This window comes from Macrobrachium nipponense, chromosome 43, assembly GCF_015104395.2.
Source record: "Macrobrachium nipponense isolate FS-2020 chromosome 43, ASM1510439v2, whole genome shotgun sequence".
In the NCBI taxonomy this organism is placed as follows: domain Eukaryota; kingdom Metazoa; phylum Arthropoda; class Malacostraca; order Decapoda; family Palaemonidae; genus Macrobrachium; species Macrobrachium nipponense.
The window spans coordinates 31,987,383-32,006,367 of NC_061104.1; the positions used below are offsets into that span (position 1 = coordinate 31,987,383).

The 18,985-nt window shown below is 34.9% G+C and overlaps 1 protein-coding gene across 1 annotated transcript in view; it reads right to left on the reverse strand.

The window, feature by feature from the left end:
- Nucleotides 1-8,435: 8,435 nt before the first annotated feature.
- LOC135213946 (uncharacterized) overlaps nt 8,436-18,985 on the reverse strand; it is a 12,269-nt gene continuing 1,719 nt past the window's right edge. Inside the window, exon 2 of the mRNA XM_064248032.1 lies at nt 8,436-9,168. Within this exon, the coding sequence (XP_064104102.1) occupies nt 8,509-9,168 (660 nt within the window). The 3' untranslated portion in view covers nt 8,436-8,508. The remainder of the gene's footprint in view (nt 9,169-18,985) is intronic.

Sequence of the window (18,985 nt, forward strand, 5' to 3'; positions counted from 1 at the left end):
CACTAATGAAAATACGACCCCTGTTTGCGACGGATTTCAAGGGGTGGCGTTTTTCGTGCCGTGCTGCATTGGTTGGCGTTCATGTCGACTGCTTCGTCTTTTATGTGTTTCTTCGTTTCATTCTGCTGTCACCGAAGTTATCTCTAACCATTCTCTCTATCTTTTTCTTCTCTTTTCCAGCCTACAAATAGTCGGTTTTGAGAGAACTTGCTTATCAGTCTGAATTCTAAATAATAATAATAATAATAATAATAATAATAATAATAATAATAAAATAATAATAATAATAATAATAATAATAATAAGAATAACCAGATTAGATCAGAAAAAGTAGGAAGCCTTGTACTGAAGTCTAACTGTAGATAATTGTGTTCACATAAAACAATATATATACATACGCGTACGAGATATATATATATATATATATATATATATATATATATATATATATATATATATATATGTGTGTGTGTGTGTGTGTGTGTGTGTGTGTGTGTGTGTGTGTGTTTGTCTTTGCGGGCGCGCGTGTGTAATTATGCGTACATACTTATATACCATGGTTATAATTTTCTCAAAAAGGAAATTATAATTTGATCGTGGTGGTGATGTAGTTTCCTGCACAGGAGTTCCCCCTTGATTCGACACTTGAATTTGTCCCACTTGTTGTATATCTAAATGGTAACTCCATGCCCGTATGACAGCCCTTTTATCTGGTAAGGAAATACCTGTACTACGTCCTATCTCCTTGTCCTCCCTGATTTACATACACCCGGCCAGATTTAAAATCGGATACATAACGCATGAATACGAAATAACTAATCGCTCTGACAGAGAACAGACTATCCGCGATGACCTGTTGTGATGACGTCACCCACGTCGTCACTATATGTTACTGATGGCTGATCAAAGTAAGATAACTTCAATTATTCCTTGGACGATAACGTAAGAATCCCTATAGGAACACGTACGATCGTCCTTTTCCAGAAACTATGTTGGTGGTAATTACTATTTGCAATTTGGTACTTAATTAGGGGTGATTTGGGAATGAGTGAATTAAGCATCAGCATACTACAGAATAGCAAGGATGAATTATTAAAAGTGGAACACAGATACGAAAGAATATAAGCATCAATAAGCATGAATAACTTTCTTCTTCTAATAATAATAATAATAATAATAATAATAATAATAATAATAATAATAATAATAATAATAATTCATGGAGATTTAATGTTTTATCGATAAGAATATGGTCAATAGCAAGAGGAATGATGTTATATAGATAATAAGCATAACTTTATCCATATAATCAATACTGCTAATATTAATAACGATGGTAAATTCACAGCCTCTTCCTCCGACTGACTGAAGCGCTAAATTGGCGAACTGCTACTTCAGTGATGAGTAGGAGTAACTTCAAGAAGGACCTTCCACCTAGGATTTGTTAAGAACGTCATTTTAATCAAGCTGCAATTAAGATAAAGGCTTTATTTTTATGCTAATTAGCCACCTATTAGCATAATGTAGCTTCCAGGCAGCGAAGCCTGATCTTATTTATGGAAAATTACTGTGTAGTACTTACTGGATGGGAAGTTTTATCTTAAATGGGAACTCCTCAACATAAATTAGTAACTGCGGTGCTGGATTACATTTGATAACTCTCTCTCTCTCTCTCTCTCTCTCTCTCTCTCTCTCTCTCTCTCTCTCTCTCTCTCTCTCTCTCTCTCTCAATTGTTATTGTCTCTCGCCTGTATTTTCTCTTAATTTACCGACACCTAAAAACCATAACACCCCTCTTGAGGTATGCTCTCCCACTCGCCTTCCCTTTTAATTTAGTCTCTCTCTCTCTCTCTCTCTCTCTCTCTCTCTCTCTCTCTCTCTCTCTCTCTCTCTCTCTCTCTCTCTGTAAACAACGGTGAAAAGACACCAGATAAGCAAAAGAAAAAAATAATATGTATTATTCGAAAATGAAGTAATGTTACACAAATGACATTGATATTGCAGATTTTGACTAGAAAGTTCCCACTTTTAAACAAATTCTGTTGAATAAAATGGCAGAATTCAGCGAACTAATCTTATATAGTATCTTTTCTATTTTTCTTATTACTCGCTTCTCTGGTTCAGCGATACTGCGATGTTAGTGACCGAGGTAGTTGTGACGCCAGATAACTCACAATCAATCAATCAGTCAGCGATGAATATTGGCCAATTATTAAGAAGTATCGCTGACTGATTGATTGATTGTGAGTTATAATAATGCTGAATGTGATGTTTTTATTTAGAACAGGTATTATCAGTATATTGGAATACAGAAATGGCGGAAGATTAATTGGCTGAATTCTGTCATTATATTTAACAATATTATTATATTATTATTATTATTATTATTATTATTATTATTATTATTATTATTATTATTATTATTATATATTGCTCTACCCTTTGCTGCCATTATTTTCTATACCGGTTTTGTTTTACTTGAGCCTGAGTTACATAAGCACATTAGGTTGCAAGTTGCACTGGCTTGAGCATTTGAAAACAGAAGATCAGTCTCGACAATGCCGTCGCTCTGGCAGTGCGACCTACCAAAGTAGAATTTCATCCACCCTTTCGCCATTGCTACATAACCTTCATCAGCTCGGAGAGATAACACTGGCATTTTCATGACGCGACATGGAATTTAGCCATTGATTCCAATCTCGCTTGTATAAGCTCTGCAGGAATCATTGTTGCAATTTCACCCCGAATAAATAACACCTAGATACTTTCGATTCAAGTAAAAACTTGAGTGGATGTTCAATGTGCGATAGCATCGAACAGGTGTGTACGAAGGTTTTTGTTTTCCTACGTAAGTGTGGCTCCAATGGGGCGTGAAGATCGATAACTCCTACAGTCGACTGCTAGAGGTAAAAAGAAACTTACTTGCTGCGGGAATTCGTGAGATTATTTGTAAATTATATTTGAAATCTCAAATGATATTTTTAAAAGCAAACTTTGAATTTTCTTCTTGCTCCCGTTTTTCGGCCTCATCATGATTTCCAAAAGTCAAAGAGGCACGACTGACAATTCCTTCGAGGGTAAGCTCCGGTTTTCTTACTTCTCTTTCTTTTCCTCGTCATCTACGCTCCTTGGTTAGACAGGGCATTTGACTGATATCCCGTTGGCATCTAAATCAGAAATGCCTCTCAGTAGAAGCAGGAAGGAAGAACCACCAAGTAGAAAAGAAAGACTTTTCCCTCTGCTATAGGAGTTACATTGGAAACGGCTCCACTTCGATATACGATGAAATTGATGTAAAGTGGAGTCATCGAGGCTGCAACTTACGATACCCAAGGGTAGTGATTACGTGGTTCGATCGTCGCTTTGACCGCGATAACGATCAGCGGTGGTATTCATCACGATCCCATATTTATCACGCTTACTTATTTATATCTGCACTGTGGTCGATTAACCGGTTCCCTTTACTCCTGCAAGAGAACTTTCAAAACTGAAGACTCTTTTATAACGTTTTGGATGTACCATGACAAGCGGTTTCTCATTCATTTACACTTCTGATTACAGGATTATTGACTAGTTTTTAAGGTCTCTCTCTCTCTCTCTCTCTCTCTCTCTCTGAAGAAGAAAAGACTAGCGACATAGCTATATATATATATATTAGATATATATATATATATATATATATATATATATATATATATATATATATATATATATATTATATATATATTATATGTGTTTTGTGGTGTGTGTGTGTGGTGTGGTGTGTGTGTATTGCGCATGTGTGTGATTACATCACGATGACTGATTTATTCTTTTAGGAAGTTTAACATGCGCTCGTTAGGCTGTATGACTGAATATTATTTTTATTTGTCCTAATTTGATGTTTTCATTTATGCTTTTTCTTTTGTCATTTTGGTCTGTAAAAGATGCCGTGGAAGTAAATATCTTTGAGGTCATAATGATAACAATAGTGAAGAACTAAGTGAAATACAGTGGATAAATGTGAAAATTTCCACTTGAAACCAATTAAACCGAAGTCATATTGCCCGCTGTCAGATAATGCATCATCTTATAATGACAGTAATTCTCCATCCCTGACAAACGAATTCTGAGATATATTTCTTCTTATCATTAGCCTAATCGATTTATTAACTACTCAACATGCGTGTAATTGGCCTTACAATTGGTATTCATGAGTCTACGAATGATTTGCTCTTTCTGTTATAAATTATTGATTCATTATAATAATAAATGCTTGTTAACGCTGCTCTACACGAATTCACTGAGGAGTCTCTGTTAAAGATTTTAGCTTTTGCCAAACATTGCACCAGTAAATCATATTTTTTCTTTTCACGCATCCCACAAATATGAAATTATGCCTGTAGTTTAAGGTTGTGTCGTAGGAGCCTCAGCACACATGATTCAAATTATTCTTGGACCCATACCTGGTAACTGGTGCACTCTTTGGCTGAAAGATACAAATCCTTGTTTGTGTGGCACCACTTGAACAAATATCTGTAATTTCAACTTTGCACCAATACATAAAAAAAAAACTGACAATCCAGTTCTAAGTTTAGGAAGAAGGCTGACAAGGTGCTCGCATGACACCTCCGGAGGCATTGCGAGGAAGATGGGCCTTTCTGCTAAGCGCTTGGCCTCTTCGGTGTCTCGAGTATGTGTAGTTTTTTTTTTTTCTCTTAATATGGTTTTTAAGTAACTACACATGTTTTGGGTTGATGTTGCATGCCTCATGTTCATCCCTAGCCTGGATGCGACCATCCACACTGAACTAATAGTTAACTGCTTAGGCTCGTCTAGATCATGAGCACACACACCCACATACACACGCATATAATATATATATATATATATATATATATATATATTAGATATATATATATATATATATATATATATATATATATATATATATATGTACTCGTAAAAATATGTCTGGATTATATAGGTAAAGACATGATTTTTTTTATGTAACTGAGCTCTCATTAAAGAGCACGTGCATACGCAATGTAGAATTACTGTGAATATAGAGGAATAAGAAAAATTTATTGTTGTGAAACCATTTAAAAAAAACAATAAAATGAGCACAAATAACGGCAGCAATAACCGCCCTCCGTCCAGGCTTCATCACAAGAACCTTCACGCAACTAGCGCGCCTATAAATCAAGACAAAAGATGGCGCTAATTGAACAAACATTGTAATCACACAAGGCGATTGGCCTCTGGCTAGGCATTAAGCATAGTTAATAAGCAGTGACTGTCTTCCCGACGCACATTCCCTCTTGCAAATCGTAATAAATGGAGAAACGCTGCTTGTCTGTATTACTGTTATTTTTTTGCGTTGTTCCCCTATTTCTTCACATTATTTATTTTCTCTTTTTCTCGAGGTGAAAGGTTATATCTCAAATATTGTTATGATAAATAGCAAGATTTTCCTGTTACTCTACTAGTCTTTGTTCATTTCGTTTGAAGTCATTATAATAAGCACGATAATATTAGTAACAATAAAAACTTTCAAATGAAGTTTAGTTGACGTTTCGAGTTTCAAATTTACGAGAGAATTATAAAGTGGGGTTCTTAAAAAAGAAATATCTCTAGTAGCCGGTTTTCGAAAGGAGATTCATTCCCTACACATTCATAGGAAGAGCCATCACTATTGGATCTCAAAGAATACACGTTCTTTGCAGATTTAAAGAATACAAATTCCTTTTAGATTTGACAGCAAAATGAGGCGAATGACTTCCCTGGCATATTTTTTTTAGTGATTATTCAAAATCTCAAAAAGAAAACGAATTAATTGGAGATTTCAATAGGGAACATCACTGAGGAATCCTCATATCAAACAAGTTATTTCCAGATATGAAGAGAAGCAATACGGACACGCTCGCAAAAGATGACGAATTCTTTGGTGTCTAGATCTCTTGATCAACGTTCCATGGGCCAGATCATATTAGGACCAATTAAACATAATAGCAGTCGGGCCAAATGCCATTCGTCTCACCCTAATTGCTTTCGTAAGTCATTAAACATGACAGTAATTGGTCTGTTATATATATTGGTTATTCAATTTCGTTGCGTTAATGGGTACCACATATAATATGTTGGTGGCTCGTGTGAAAATGGGTTGTAGACGATAAACAGTCATCTTTAGAATGAGATTATTTTAGCGTAGAGACGAAGCCTAATGTGGCATCAGCAGTATTACTAGAAGCATTATTTAAAGACGTTAACTCCGAGACCGAGTTAGTTTTGAGTTTTCATAAACTTTTTTAACCTAATAATATCAGCAACACTGACAACGGCAAAATTAACAACAGAAGCAACTACGGAACTTTGGTTAAAACTCCTTGTGTTGATGTTTTAGCTGCCCTAATGATAAGAACTTGTGATTCAAAAGCCACATTACGACGAGTTAAATACTAATAGAGTGGATCCATTGCCGATTGTAACGTTTTTCAAATGTTAATTTTTCTCAACAAAATAATCTAGTACGAAATGGGAACATGAAAACCTCTACGGGATTTACACTCCGGTTTTGAGGGGTTGACACTCGATACATCTCCTTATATTTCGGTTCTTTGGTTATTAATTTGTTTATTTGAATTTTTCCCTCTTCGGTTACTATTTTGTTTTTTTTATTAAGAATTATTTATTTGCTGTCTTCCTTATTTCAATTTAATTTTCCAGTATAAATAAAACTTAATGAATCCATAATGATAGAAATTCATTTCTCGATATAGTGTGGTTCGGATCCGACAATAAACTGTAGGTCCCGTTGCTAGGTGACCAATTGGTTCCTAGCCACATAAAAATATCTAATCCTTCGGGCCAGCCCTAGCAGAGCTGTTAATCAGCTCAGTGGTCTGGTTAAACTAAGATACACACTTTTTTCATAAGAAATGAGCCAATAGACAGCATGATATTGATTAGAATAGGCAAAAACATATGCTTCAGTATATCAGTATACTTTTTATTAAAACTGTAAATACAAAAGCGTTTTAAATGCTTTCATATTAAAAGCTTATTCGAGTGACATTTTCAAGCAGAGTATACATGTTCGTGCCGATCCGAATAAAAGGGAAGGGTCGAGTAGTGGTTAGATGCCATCATCTTGTAAACACAAAAAGAGTTGTAGAAACTTGTAACCAACCTTGACAGTCAGATGCAAGTGGTAACTGGGTCAAGAAGCAAACAGCGTCAAGGGCAGCAACACAGGAACACTTCTGGCATCTTATAGTATTTTACCCTTGGATTTTAGGCACAGGAGACAATATTGGCAGAAAATCGTCAGTTTGTTGTCATGGATCGTTTGCAATTCATTTCATTACAAACTGACAACAGTGCAAGTTGCAACACAATGAGAGCAGGAAAAACTCGGTTGTAGCGTGATATAGTCTAAGAACGAACTTACTTTTCAGTGACTTGATTATGCTTAAACAATTTTCACACTTAGGAATTGTCCAGAGCTATGGCATGTGGGCTTCCCGCCAGCTTGTTATATTTATAGACATTAGCAACTTTATCTGGAACATGAATTCAGAAAAAATTAAACATATAACACAAAATAGATTCTATTAAGGTTATGACACAATTAAATGCATGCTAGTGCTATCCTTTGCAAAAGGAAATATTCCCTGTTTACGGTAAAAATGTTTTGGCTCATGTGACAAGGGCACCATTTAATGCCATCAGTATTGTAAAAAGCCAAAATAAACGTGGAACCATGTTCATAATGGTAAGCATTCATTAGAATGAAGTATTTCGCATCGCACTAAAGCCGAAGTTAAGGCTTGTAAAACGCCGAAAACGTAGGAAAAGACAGTATTTTGAGAAAAATATTATAAATAAGATATCTTAATAAAAAACAAATGCCAGATGCCTAACAAGAAAATAATAACCTTAGAATTAAGAAATGTTGAATACTGGTAATGCATAAAACTCAGTTAATATACATATCCAGCTCCTCCATTAGCGCTCATTCCAATTTAAGCCCAGTGGTTGGAAAGACCAAATTTGTAGTGTCTGTTTCCTTGCTTATCTTATAACGACAGTGGAAAAAAATGAATGATACTATAAGATTATTATGCAAAGTTATTGGACTTCCACCTCACCCGAAAGAATGTGCATTCATGAATAATAATAGTAATAATAATAATAGTAATAATAATATATCACGACAGAAAAACTTTATGTTCAGTCAAGCACTACTGCGCAGTAGATGCCTGGAGCTTACATGTATTTTTTCTTCCTAGTTATTGGTCCCAATCATTTTAGAACAAAACTGCTTACTTTAAGCTAATAGATCACAGATTCAGATGGACTGATGGATAAAAAGTAAAGTGATTGAACTGAACGCATATATATATCTATTAATTATTAATCTATAAACTTCTCTCTCTCTCTCTCTCATACATACACACACACAGACACACACACACACACACATGCAAGTACAAAAATTTGTGCGTATAATTAAGAATATTTTGAACATCATGATATGGACATGTGCTGGTAAACTTCTTCATACGAAGGCAATTCTGGGTCTGATCTCTCGTTGTATGATAATGACGTTATGTCTATGTTATCTAATATCCGGTCACCCTCAACTCTTGCCTCTTGACTAGCATTATTGGCACCAGAGTCGTTCCTTACAGAATCTTCAGAGCTATTACTTATTAAGCTCCCGGAGGTGCTCCTTGCAACGTTCCCAAAACTGCTTCTTGCACAGTCTTCAGAGCTGTTTCCTGCACAGTTTTCAGAGCTGTTTCTGCTCGTAGAATTTTGTATTGCTTCAGCAGTCTCCCCTGACACTTCTGTTTCTTCCGGGATCTTTCCAGACACCTGACCCGGTTGGCCATCTCTTTTGACCTCCTTTGTGATTGTCACGAAAGTCTCATTCTGCGCCCCATGGCTGGCAGCTGGAATGGGCCAGCAGCTTCCAGATGTAGTAAACACTCCTGGAGTGCAGTTTTCAGCAGAACCAAAACACGACCGAGGGCCTTCTCTCGAAAAGTTCACAGCCGCAGCACGAAGCGTTGGGCACATAGTTGAGGCAGCTGCCAGAGGCATTCCGATGAAAAGGACTTCATAAGGTGGAGGTTCAGACATGACTTTTTCATATTTCGGTGGGAGATCTGCTTCAGGGTCATTCTGAAAGTAAAGTATTTACTGTTATCCACTGCAAATTTAGTGATGTCCCGAACTAATTTATTCGGTAAAAGATAAATAAAAGAGCAGGCAGATTGATTTGGTTATATAAAAATAAAATATACGAAACATAATGGCAATTCTGAATAAGTAGCAAACTATACGAAAATGTAAGAAAAATAATATCTTTAAATGGAGCAATTAGGCATATTTTCATTTACGGTTGCATGTATACAGGTTAATACATACATACGTGTTAAGTATATATATATATATATATATATATATATATATATATATATATATATATATATATATAGATATAATCTTCATAACACGAAGAGAGATATGTCAATATTGTCCACAGGAGAAAAGAGAATAAAAGACTCTAGTAGCTCGATAATTTCGCCTTCCATCAGGTCTCTTCAAGAGCTTTATTTTAAAATAAAGCTCTTGAAGAGGCCTGGTGGAAGACGAAATTATCGAGCTACTAGAGTCTTTTATTCTCTTTTCTCCTGTGGACGATTTACATATATATAGATATGATATATATATATATAAATATATATATATATATTATATATGATATATATATATATATATATATATATATTATATATATTAATATCCTTTTATCCATGCACGTATTTTATATGGAATTTTTATACAATACACACCACTGGGGACAAATTTAAAACGGTTGTAAATCCTGACTGTTGTCGGCTTTATTACAAACACCTTTTTAAAGGACTAATATAGGTGCCAGAAATTCAACATGTATATACAGCAGACAGTGTCAATGAGCATGCAGATGGTTGAAAATAAAATGGTTGCACTTAACAGGTGTTTAGACGGATTCCAACCCTCACTACCTCTGGAAAGTCATCGAAAGGGAATTATAATTGATGAAAGTTTCGGTACCTGGGAGGTTCGAACTCTCGACGATACGAACCAATGACTTCAGGGACAGTAACCCTTTGGAATTCAAGAAAGGCATAAGTATATACAGACTCTGCCAAATACATGCCCGTCGAATGCAGGTTTTTATACTTAGAATCAGTATCAACGCACTTTTACCATGACAGCCAATTGAAGTCAAGGTGTACATGATAAAGATTCACAAATAGTTATTTGTTTCAAATACACCAATCAGCTGTCATGGTAGAAAAAGGTTGATATTGATTCTAAGTACAAAGACCTGCATTAACTGGATATATATATATATATATATATATATATATAATATATATATATATATATATATACCTATTATATATATATATATATATAATATAGACATCAGAGGGTTACCGAAACTCAGTAGATCAGTTAAGGAGTTTATTATGAGATACGTTTCGTGCAGGAACTCGACATCACATCTGAACTTCTCAAGTTTTAGTGTAGTTGTCTCAAGATTCCTCGAAAGTTGAAGTAACTCCAATGGATAACGGTTGTTTAGCCGAATGCCCAAGTTCTTTTAAACCAACTTTTTACAAGAGATATGTAGATAATACTTTTATTTTACTTAGACATGCATGGCAGGGTGATGCCTTTTTGGAGTTCGTGAATACTCAGCACAGTAACATAAACTTTACCATAGAAACTGAAAAAGATAACTGCTTACCTTTCTTAGATATCAAGATAACCAGAGATAATAATAAGTTTAATACTTCTGTCTATAGGAAACACACCTTCACAGGAATGGGGAATAATTTTTATAGTTAGTGCTTCATCAATTTTAAATTAAATGCCATTTCCACTTTGGTCTTTAGAGCACTTAGGTATGCTTCTGATTGGAAATCTTTCCACACTGAAATTGAATTTTTACAAGATTATTTTTTAACTAACTCGTACCCTACGGAGTTATTTTATAAAATGGTAAACAAATTACTTAACTTAAACTTCACGGAAAATACCCCTTCATTTGATGTACCAAAATTACCCATATACGCCACTATTCCATATTTTTTCAAAAATAAATTAGGAGACCGTATCAAGAAAATTATTGAAAGAGAGTTCGGAAGCCTCAAAGTTAATTTAATACCTGTTAATCCTCTCAAAATAGGCTCACTTCTTAGTCATTACGAGAATTTGCAACCGTTTATGCGATCCAATATTATTTACAAATTTACTTGCCCGGGGTGTCCCGGTACTTACGTTGGATCGACGAAACGCTTGTTGCAAGTTCGATATTCTAGCCATTTGGGAGTAAGCTACAGAACTGGCCAGAGGATAACCAATCCTGAACTTTCTAATATAAGAAATCATGCAGCTCTCTGTAAAATTGAAATGAACAAAAAACATTTTTCGATAATTGACAATACCCAGCACAGCCAATATATAACGACACTTGAGTCTTTACATATCAAGCACCTCGTTCCTTCCCTCAATTCTAGTCAATCCTCTACTCAGCTTTTCTTGGCGTAGTCGAGATCTGGGCAAACGACGGTCCTACAGCCATTCCTTTCTTGTCCTTCGCTTTATTAAGGTTAATATTCCTTTTTAATCCTAAATTTCTACAATTTTAATGTCACCTTGTAAATAATTTTAGTATTTTTAGCTTTTAACAATAATTTTTATGGATAACTTTAGTATTTTATGTTTACCTTTTAAAATAGCATGTAAACTTTAATTATATTTTTTTTATAAATGTGAATTGATTTTACATTACAGACTGATGATGTGTCAGGATGACGCGAAACGTATCTCAATAAACTCCTTAACTGATCTACTGAGTTTCGTTAAACCCTCTGATGTCTACATGTTCGCACCTTTTGATATATATATATATATATATATATATATATATGTATATATATATATATATATATATATATGTATGTATGTATGTATGTATGATGGCAGAGTTGGTATCAACTTGGCAGCCGAATGGTTATTGCCCCTGAATTCGTCGGTCATACTATGGGGTGTTCGAATTCCTCAGGTGCCGAATCATTTATCACTCATAATTCCTCTTTGGTGATATCGCTTAGGTAGGGTAAATTGGATCTTAAACGGCAGTTGTCACATAATTTTTTTGAATATATATATATAAATATATATATATATATAATTATATATACATGCATATATATATATATATATATATATATATATATATATATATATATATATATATATATATATATATATATATATATACACACACAGAAGGGCTGAGGCTGGAGTCGAGCTCAAAGACTACATCATGAAGGAATTACTGGGGAAAGGCATTGTCATCCTTTAACGGTTTATTTCGATGCCGATGCTTCGCGACGAATTCCAAGTCGCACTTTTAAGGCTAAAAAATGTAATTTGCTAACATTACAACTCAAACAATTATTTATATATTTATATATACCTATATATCTATATATATACATATACGTATATATATATAATATTATATATATATATATATATACTATATATATATATTATATATTATATATTATATATATATTAGCTGTATATAGAGATATATGTATTAGTATGCATATGTATTTGCTATGTGTTCTGCTATTTGGAAATGACCTGCATATAACAACAGACGCAGCAGATTTGGAAGAGAGGTACTGGGCCTGGCAGGAGTGCCTAGAAAAAGGAGGATTCAAAGTCAATGTTGAAAAAACAGAAGTAAAGCTAAACAGGAGAGAGAGGGAAGAGAGGAACTACCTGTAAGGTTAATAGCCGGCAGTGTGAAAGACCATCAGCGCCTTCGTCAGGAGGTGCCCTCTCACACTACCCCTCCTGGAATGACACACAGTGAGTTGGAGCGCGCCGCCCAGGTCCTCGTCGACAACGGACACACCAATTGTGCTGTTGATGAATCGATAAGGAAAAATATGGAAGCTTGGTACCACCAGGAACCCCGCCCCGACGCTCCAAAACCCATGAAACTTTTCTACAAGGGGGCACTTCCACTGGAGCTACAAGGGGGACAAGCAAGCCCTCAAAAACATCATCGAGGAAAACGTCAACCCCGCCAACCCAGAGAAAAATATTAAGCCAGTAATATACTATAAAACGAAGAAGACGAGCAGCCTGGTGGTGAGAAACAATCCATTGGCCCCTTTTCAGGATCCCTTGAAGAAGACGAGTATGGTCTACCGATACACATGCCCTGTCTGAGGATGTCTTGGTAAATACGTCGGTATGACCGCCACGCGTTTCTCCAAGCGAATCTCCTGCTACATCCAAGAAGGAGCCATATTTAACCACGCCAGGACTGTTCATAACAAAGGAATAGAGAGAAATTATATTATCCTTAATGTTGAGACAATAGACCAGACAACGAATCCCCGATGTCTGCGCCTCCTAGAAGCCCTCCATATAGGAAAGGAGAAACCAATTTGAACATCACTCAGGAAACGTTTCTCCTTCCCACCACCGACTTGAGAGCAGCGAACGACCCCGCGACAATGCCAGATAATCAGGAGCCCCCACAAGATGACAGGACTCCTGCTACAGACAGAATTCCTGACGTCCATCCTCAGGCACACTACGATGGCGCTCGCACGACAGAATCTCTGCGACCATCAATGCGAGATCCATGACTTCGCCGGATGAGAATCAAACTCTAGGTCTGAGCCGCTATAAATACCGCCATGCAGACTCTCTTGCTACAGTCCTTCAACCAACTCGTCGAAAAGATGACCTGCGAGGAGGTCGAAACATGATACCAGCAATACCAGCATCAACAGCAGTTCTTAAACCAAAGACAACCCCGGCCTGGATTCGAAGTACGCCTACGGAATAATACCGGCACTGATGACGACCACTGCTTGACCTGGACCTGAGTTCCTGTTTTAATAAAATAAAAGATCATCTTCAGCATTTTTATAATTTTTAGAAATTCTCAACATGTATATTGGCTAGTTACTCAGGAACATCGCTAAGCCTGAGAAGGGAATTGTAAGAACAACAGCAAAAATATATAATTATAATCACTTCAGCATATGATTCGTTCATTACACATCACCATAGCAAAAAAGTAAAAAAGTGAAAAATTGGTGAAGGTCCTGACCGGTTTCAGCTTTATTTCCAAGGCATAGACAAAGGACTGGCACATAGTGGTAGAAATAAAAAATATACTGTACATACTACAGAGAGAGTACGGAGGATTATACAACCGTTTGGGACTACAAATCTACATCTGACATTTGTCAAAGAGGGTTAAACTCTTACTACTAGTGGTAGAAATTACAATATATACTTAAGCGACGGTGCGGGTACCGACAAACATACAGACGACCGTTGGAGACTGTAAGTCCACACTTGAATAGGCGTTAAAGGGGAAGAGCGAAAAAACTCATTTGTACTATATTATGTTAACAAAATTAAAGTGGTAATCCTCTTTCCATACATTTCTACTGCTTTCTTTAAAATTTAAACATTGTACAAATTTCTCTTGAACTTATAGGATCAAGTTTATACATGCCTTGACTTATATTCAAATAATGGCCATAACTTTCTTCTATACAGCTATATTCAATGATATTTCTTTTCAGTCCATTATTAGAAAATATCTTATTTCCCCCTTCCCACGTATTGTGAATCTTCTCACTGGTATGTACAAAACATTCCAACCCTGTCTATCTGAGCATATCTTGCACATTTTTTATGTATATAATTATATATATATATATATATATATATATATATATATATATATATATATATATATATATACATATATATATATACATATATATATATATATATATATATATATATATATATATATATATACATACTTATGTGTACAAACACACACACACACACACACACACACACACATATATATATATATATATATATATATATATATATATATATATATATATATATATATATATATATATATATATATGTATATATATATCTATATATATGGGTGTGTGTTTGTGTGTGCGAGCGTGCTGCCTGTATATATGTATGTGCGTTTGTGTAAACGTATCTAGAACATCCAATTTGATAACCCCTTTGTGTTTTCCGTATCAAAGACCTATACGGTCTGTACTTAATTATGTTGATGAAAATAAATCATGAACTGAATCAACACTTACTACAACGTACCGCCTGGGGATAGTGTAATAGGTTGTATGGGACAAACTGGACGTTGACTGTCAGAAATCAGTAGAACACAAAATATCCGTTAGATATTTTATTGACAGATCTGGGAATTTCGTTCGCTTTTGAGATTTTGGGTATCGAATTAACTAGAATGAATCATCTTTACTGTGTAAAGTGCCTGTTCGTACAGCAAAACAAATAACATGAACCTGTCAAAAGGACATCTGAAGGCGTACATGGCAAGCCCACCGAGATAGGAATGAACAACCCCTGGAAAAAAGCAGATCTGGACGGTATACTTTAGCGAAGTGATCTCGACAAGCACATCATACTCCATAAATCTAAGCAAAGTCAATCTAAAAAATACATATTTACCAAATATAAATGCTGCCTTTGTAACATTCTCTCCCGAATGAAAGGGACAAGAAATATTGGTAGGAATACACTGACTTATTAGTTTTCTTTATTTCCTTCATGGACGCTTATATTAAAGATATTAAACTGATATATCAAAAAAAGCATATATATATACTATATATATATATATATATATATATATATATATATATATATATATATATATATATATATTTGTGTGTGTGTGTGCATGCGTGAGAGAGAGAGAGAGAGAGAGAGAGAGAGAGAGAGAGAGAGAGAGCTTTAAAAGAATTCAAGGAAAATTAGCGACAGGAGGAGAAGCAGAAAAGGAAACAGGCGAAGCATTAAGAAGGAACGTCCAATCCACTCTTTCATCACAACGACCTTGAGCATATCGCTTTTGTCCAGGGAGCTGATGTGGAAAGAAGAATTCAGTGGGACAGAGACATTTTTATTATGAGAGCCTAACTAGACCACTGAGTCACATTTCTAGACTAATACTTCTCTCTTCAAGGTTCCGCTGTTAATTAAATAAGAGGCAAAACCCGGGCCAAGACAAAGGTATAGAACTCGGAAAGATTTGGTTTACATCGACAGAGACAAAAGGGAGCAAAAATGAGTTATTGAACTCGAAGGGTTTGACTCCTAAATGATGATAAAATCGAAGCAAGAGTGAGATGTGAAAACTGGAATAAGAAAACTGAAGCAAGACTAAACTGGAGAAACTGGGAAGAAGTTAGTCGGATTTGTTCCGACGCGGAGGTGTGTGAGTTGTAAACTGGACTACGATCTCATAAGAAGTTTGGGAGATGATAACTTGACATTGATAAAATGAACAGTATTATAGGTGGAGAAAATTGAGAAAAAACCAATACAGAGGTGAAGAAGTTAGGATAAAATTGTTTTTAAGTAAAATTAAATTTCGGGCTCAGCAGAAATAAGAAAGTCAGGCGGATTTATTTTCTGATGGCAGGTGATATCGGGACCAAAACAGAGTTGAAGCAGGGCAGCTGGGTCAGGAGAGAGACAACGTGTGGTATCACTCCATGTACGTAAGTGCAGGACAACGCAGTGGACACTCATTGTCCAATGGGTTAAAAAAATCTTCAAATCGTATGATTATGGATTCTATAAATAATAACTTTCGAAATGTACCTTGACAAATCATAAATTACAATCTTCATTACTGTTTGGTATTAGTAAACTGATAACATTACTGAAAACAAACGAGAATAAAAGACTTAGCGAATATAACTTCTGCAGTTTCCAGGTATTAGGGAAAGAGAAAGGAGAGCAAAAAGGAAGATAAAATAAGAATGAATTTCTTCGAATTCATTAAAATAAAAAGCTAACGAAAACGCATTGATGCAACCATGTAAAAAAGGATAAACCTTCACACACACAAAATCACACATGACCAATTCCAAACGAATGGAAAACAATCGCTATTTTTGTGAATAGCATCCAACTGTTACACTTAATGCAGAAAATACTCAAGTAAATGTGTGTCATCTTTAGATCTCTCAATGTTCTCTTTGTTAGGATATATCGCCGTCCTACTGACCCTTCTTCCATCCCCATCCCCATCCCAATCCCCATCCCCAGCGGTCTCTCAACCATCAACATCTCAGCCATCAACACATCTAAAAATATCTGAATTCTAACTCACGCCATTAGACACAAGTACAGTCAAAAAATATATATCGTTACACTGACTGAATTTCAGGATGTCGACACTGTGATTGAAAACAGGATGTTACTAGCATCAACTGGCTTGGATGTTCCAGATCTGGTAGACTGGGATGTTAAAATCACTGAGTGACAAGAATGTCCTGTACTTAGTCAGCCATGGATATCGCCACACACCATTTACTTAAGTTTCTACGTCTGAAGTCGCTACTTACTTACATACCGTATGTGTACCAGTGCACCTGTCTTGTCTGAAATGACTCCAATAATATAGTCATTTGACGCATCTATTATATTTTCTTGATCTATATGTTCTTGTTTAGAAATTTTTGATAGTTAAGAGCAGAGTTCATTACCCACTGATTACCTGTATTACACACAGAAAATGTGAATGGAGATACATATTGTTTCATGTTGAAGAATATACTTATTTTTAATTATATATTGTGCGTTTTACCTGCATATTTCGTCATCTTCACATAAAGGTAATCCACAAAGATTATGATATTAATGTGACTGGACTATTCTACGATATATGAAAAAATGTTCATCCATAATTTTTTTTTATGTAAGAGATAGAATACTGGTACACATTTAACTACCGGTAAGCCGACTACAAAACGCATAGCAGCATATTGTAAGTTGCAATACTTTACTAAAATATGATCGAAACATCAATTAGATATAGTGAAAATATTGTAAAAAGGCCTTTGCAGTTCATCAGGTTGGTTTGTTTGCTTTTAATGAGATGAGGGAGAGAAAATACTTTAGAAATCTGCCTTTAAACAATCCCAATAAATGTGTGACACCACGTCAACCAGTCAAACAAAATTCACTTACTATAATCTCAAAACGATTCTTTCTTTCCCTTTTTTGAAAATGCTTGTATTATAAGAAACTACATAACTTCTCTTCCCAGCCTTCAAACAACAGACTCATTCGCAACACAGCTGTAATACGTACACACACACCACACACACACACACACACACACACACACACACACACACATATATATATATATATATATATATATATATATATATATATATATACACGTATATATATATATATATATATATATATATAATATATACTATATATAATATATATATATATATATATATCAGTAGCGAATGCATTCACTTAGCTCTAATCCAGAGTGTTTTACTGGGCCTTTTATACTTGAGACGTATCCTGTTATCACATACTTTTTTACACACACACACACACACACGTATATATATATATATATATATATATATATATATATATATATATATATATATATATATATATATATATATATATATATATATATCAATTCAGGAATGCCGAAGACACATGGATGTTTTTTAAAAGATATATTCATTAAGAAACGTTTCGCACATGACTATGTGCATCATCAGTCTGAAAAATGACAAAATAATAACATTAAAATACTAAAAATACACTGGATTCTTAAAATGACAATTAAAAACGTTAAAAGACTAAAAAAAGCAAAGCTAAGTAAAAACAACTGCTGTTACACCAACCTTCAGGTACAAAGAAAGAAGATAGAATGACCAAAGAAAGAACAAGAACCTCCAAAGACGACTATGCCAGATATAGTTGAGCAGAGGAGCAGCCACCGTTTAACGATGGAACGAGTCTTTTAATATATAATGACTCTAAGGTC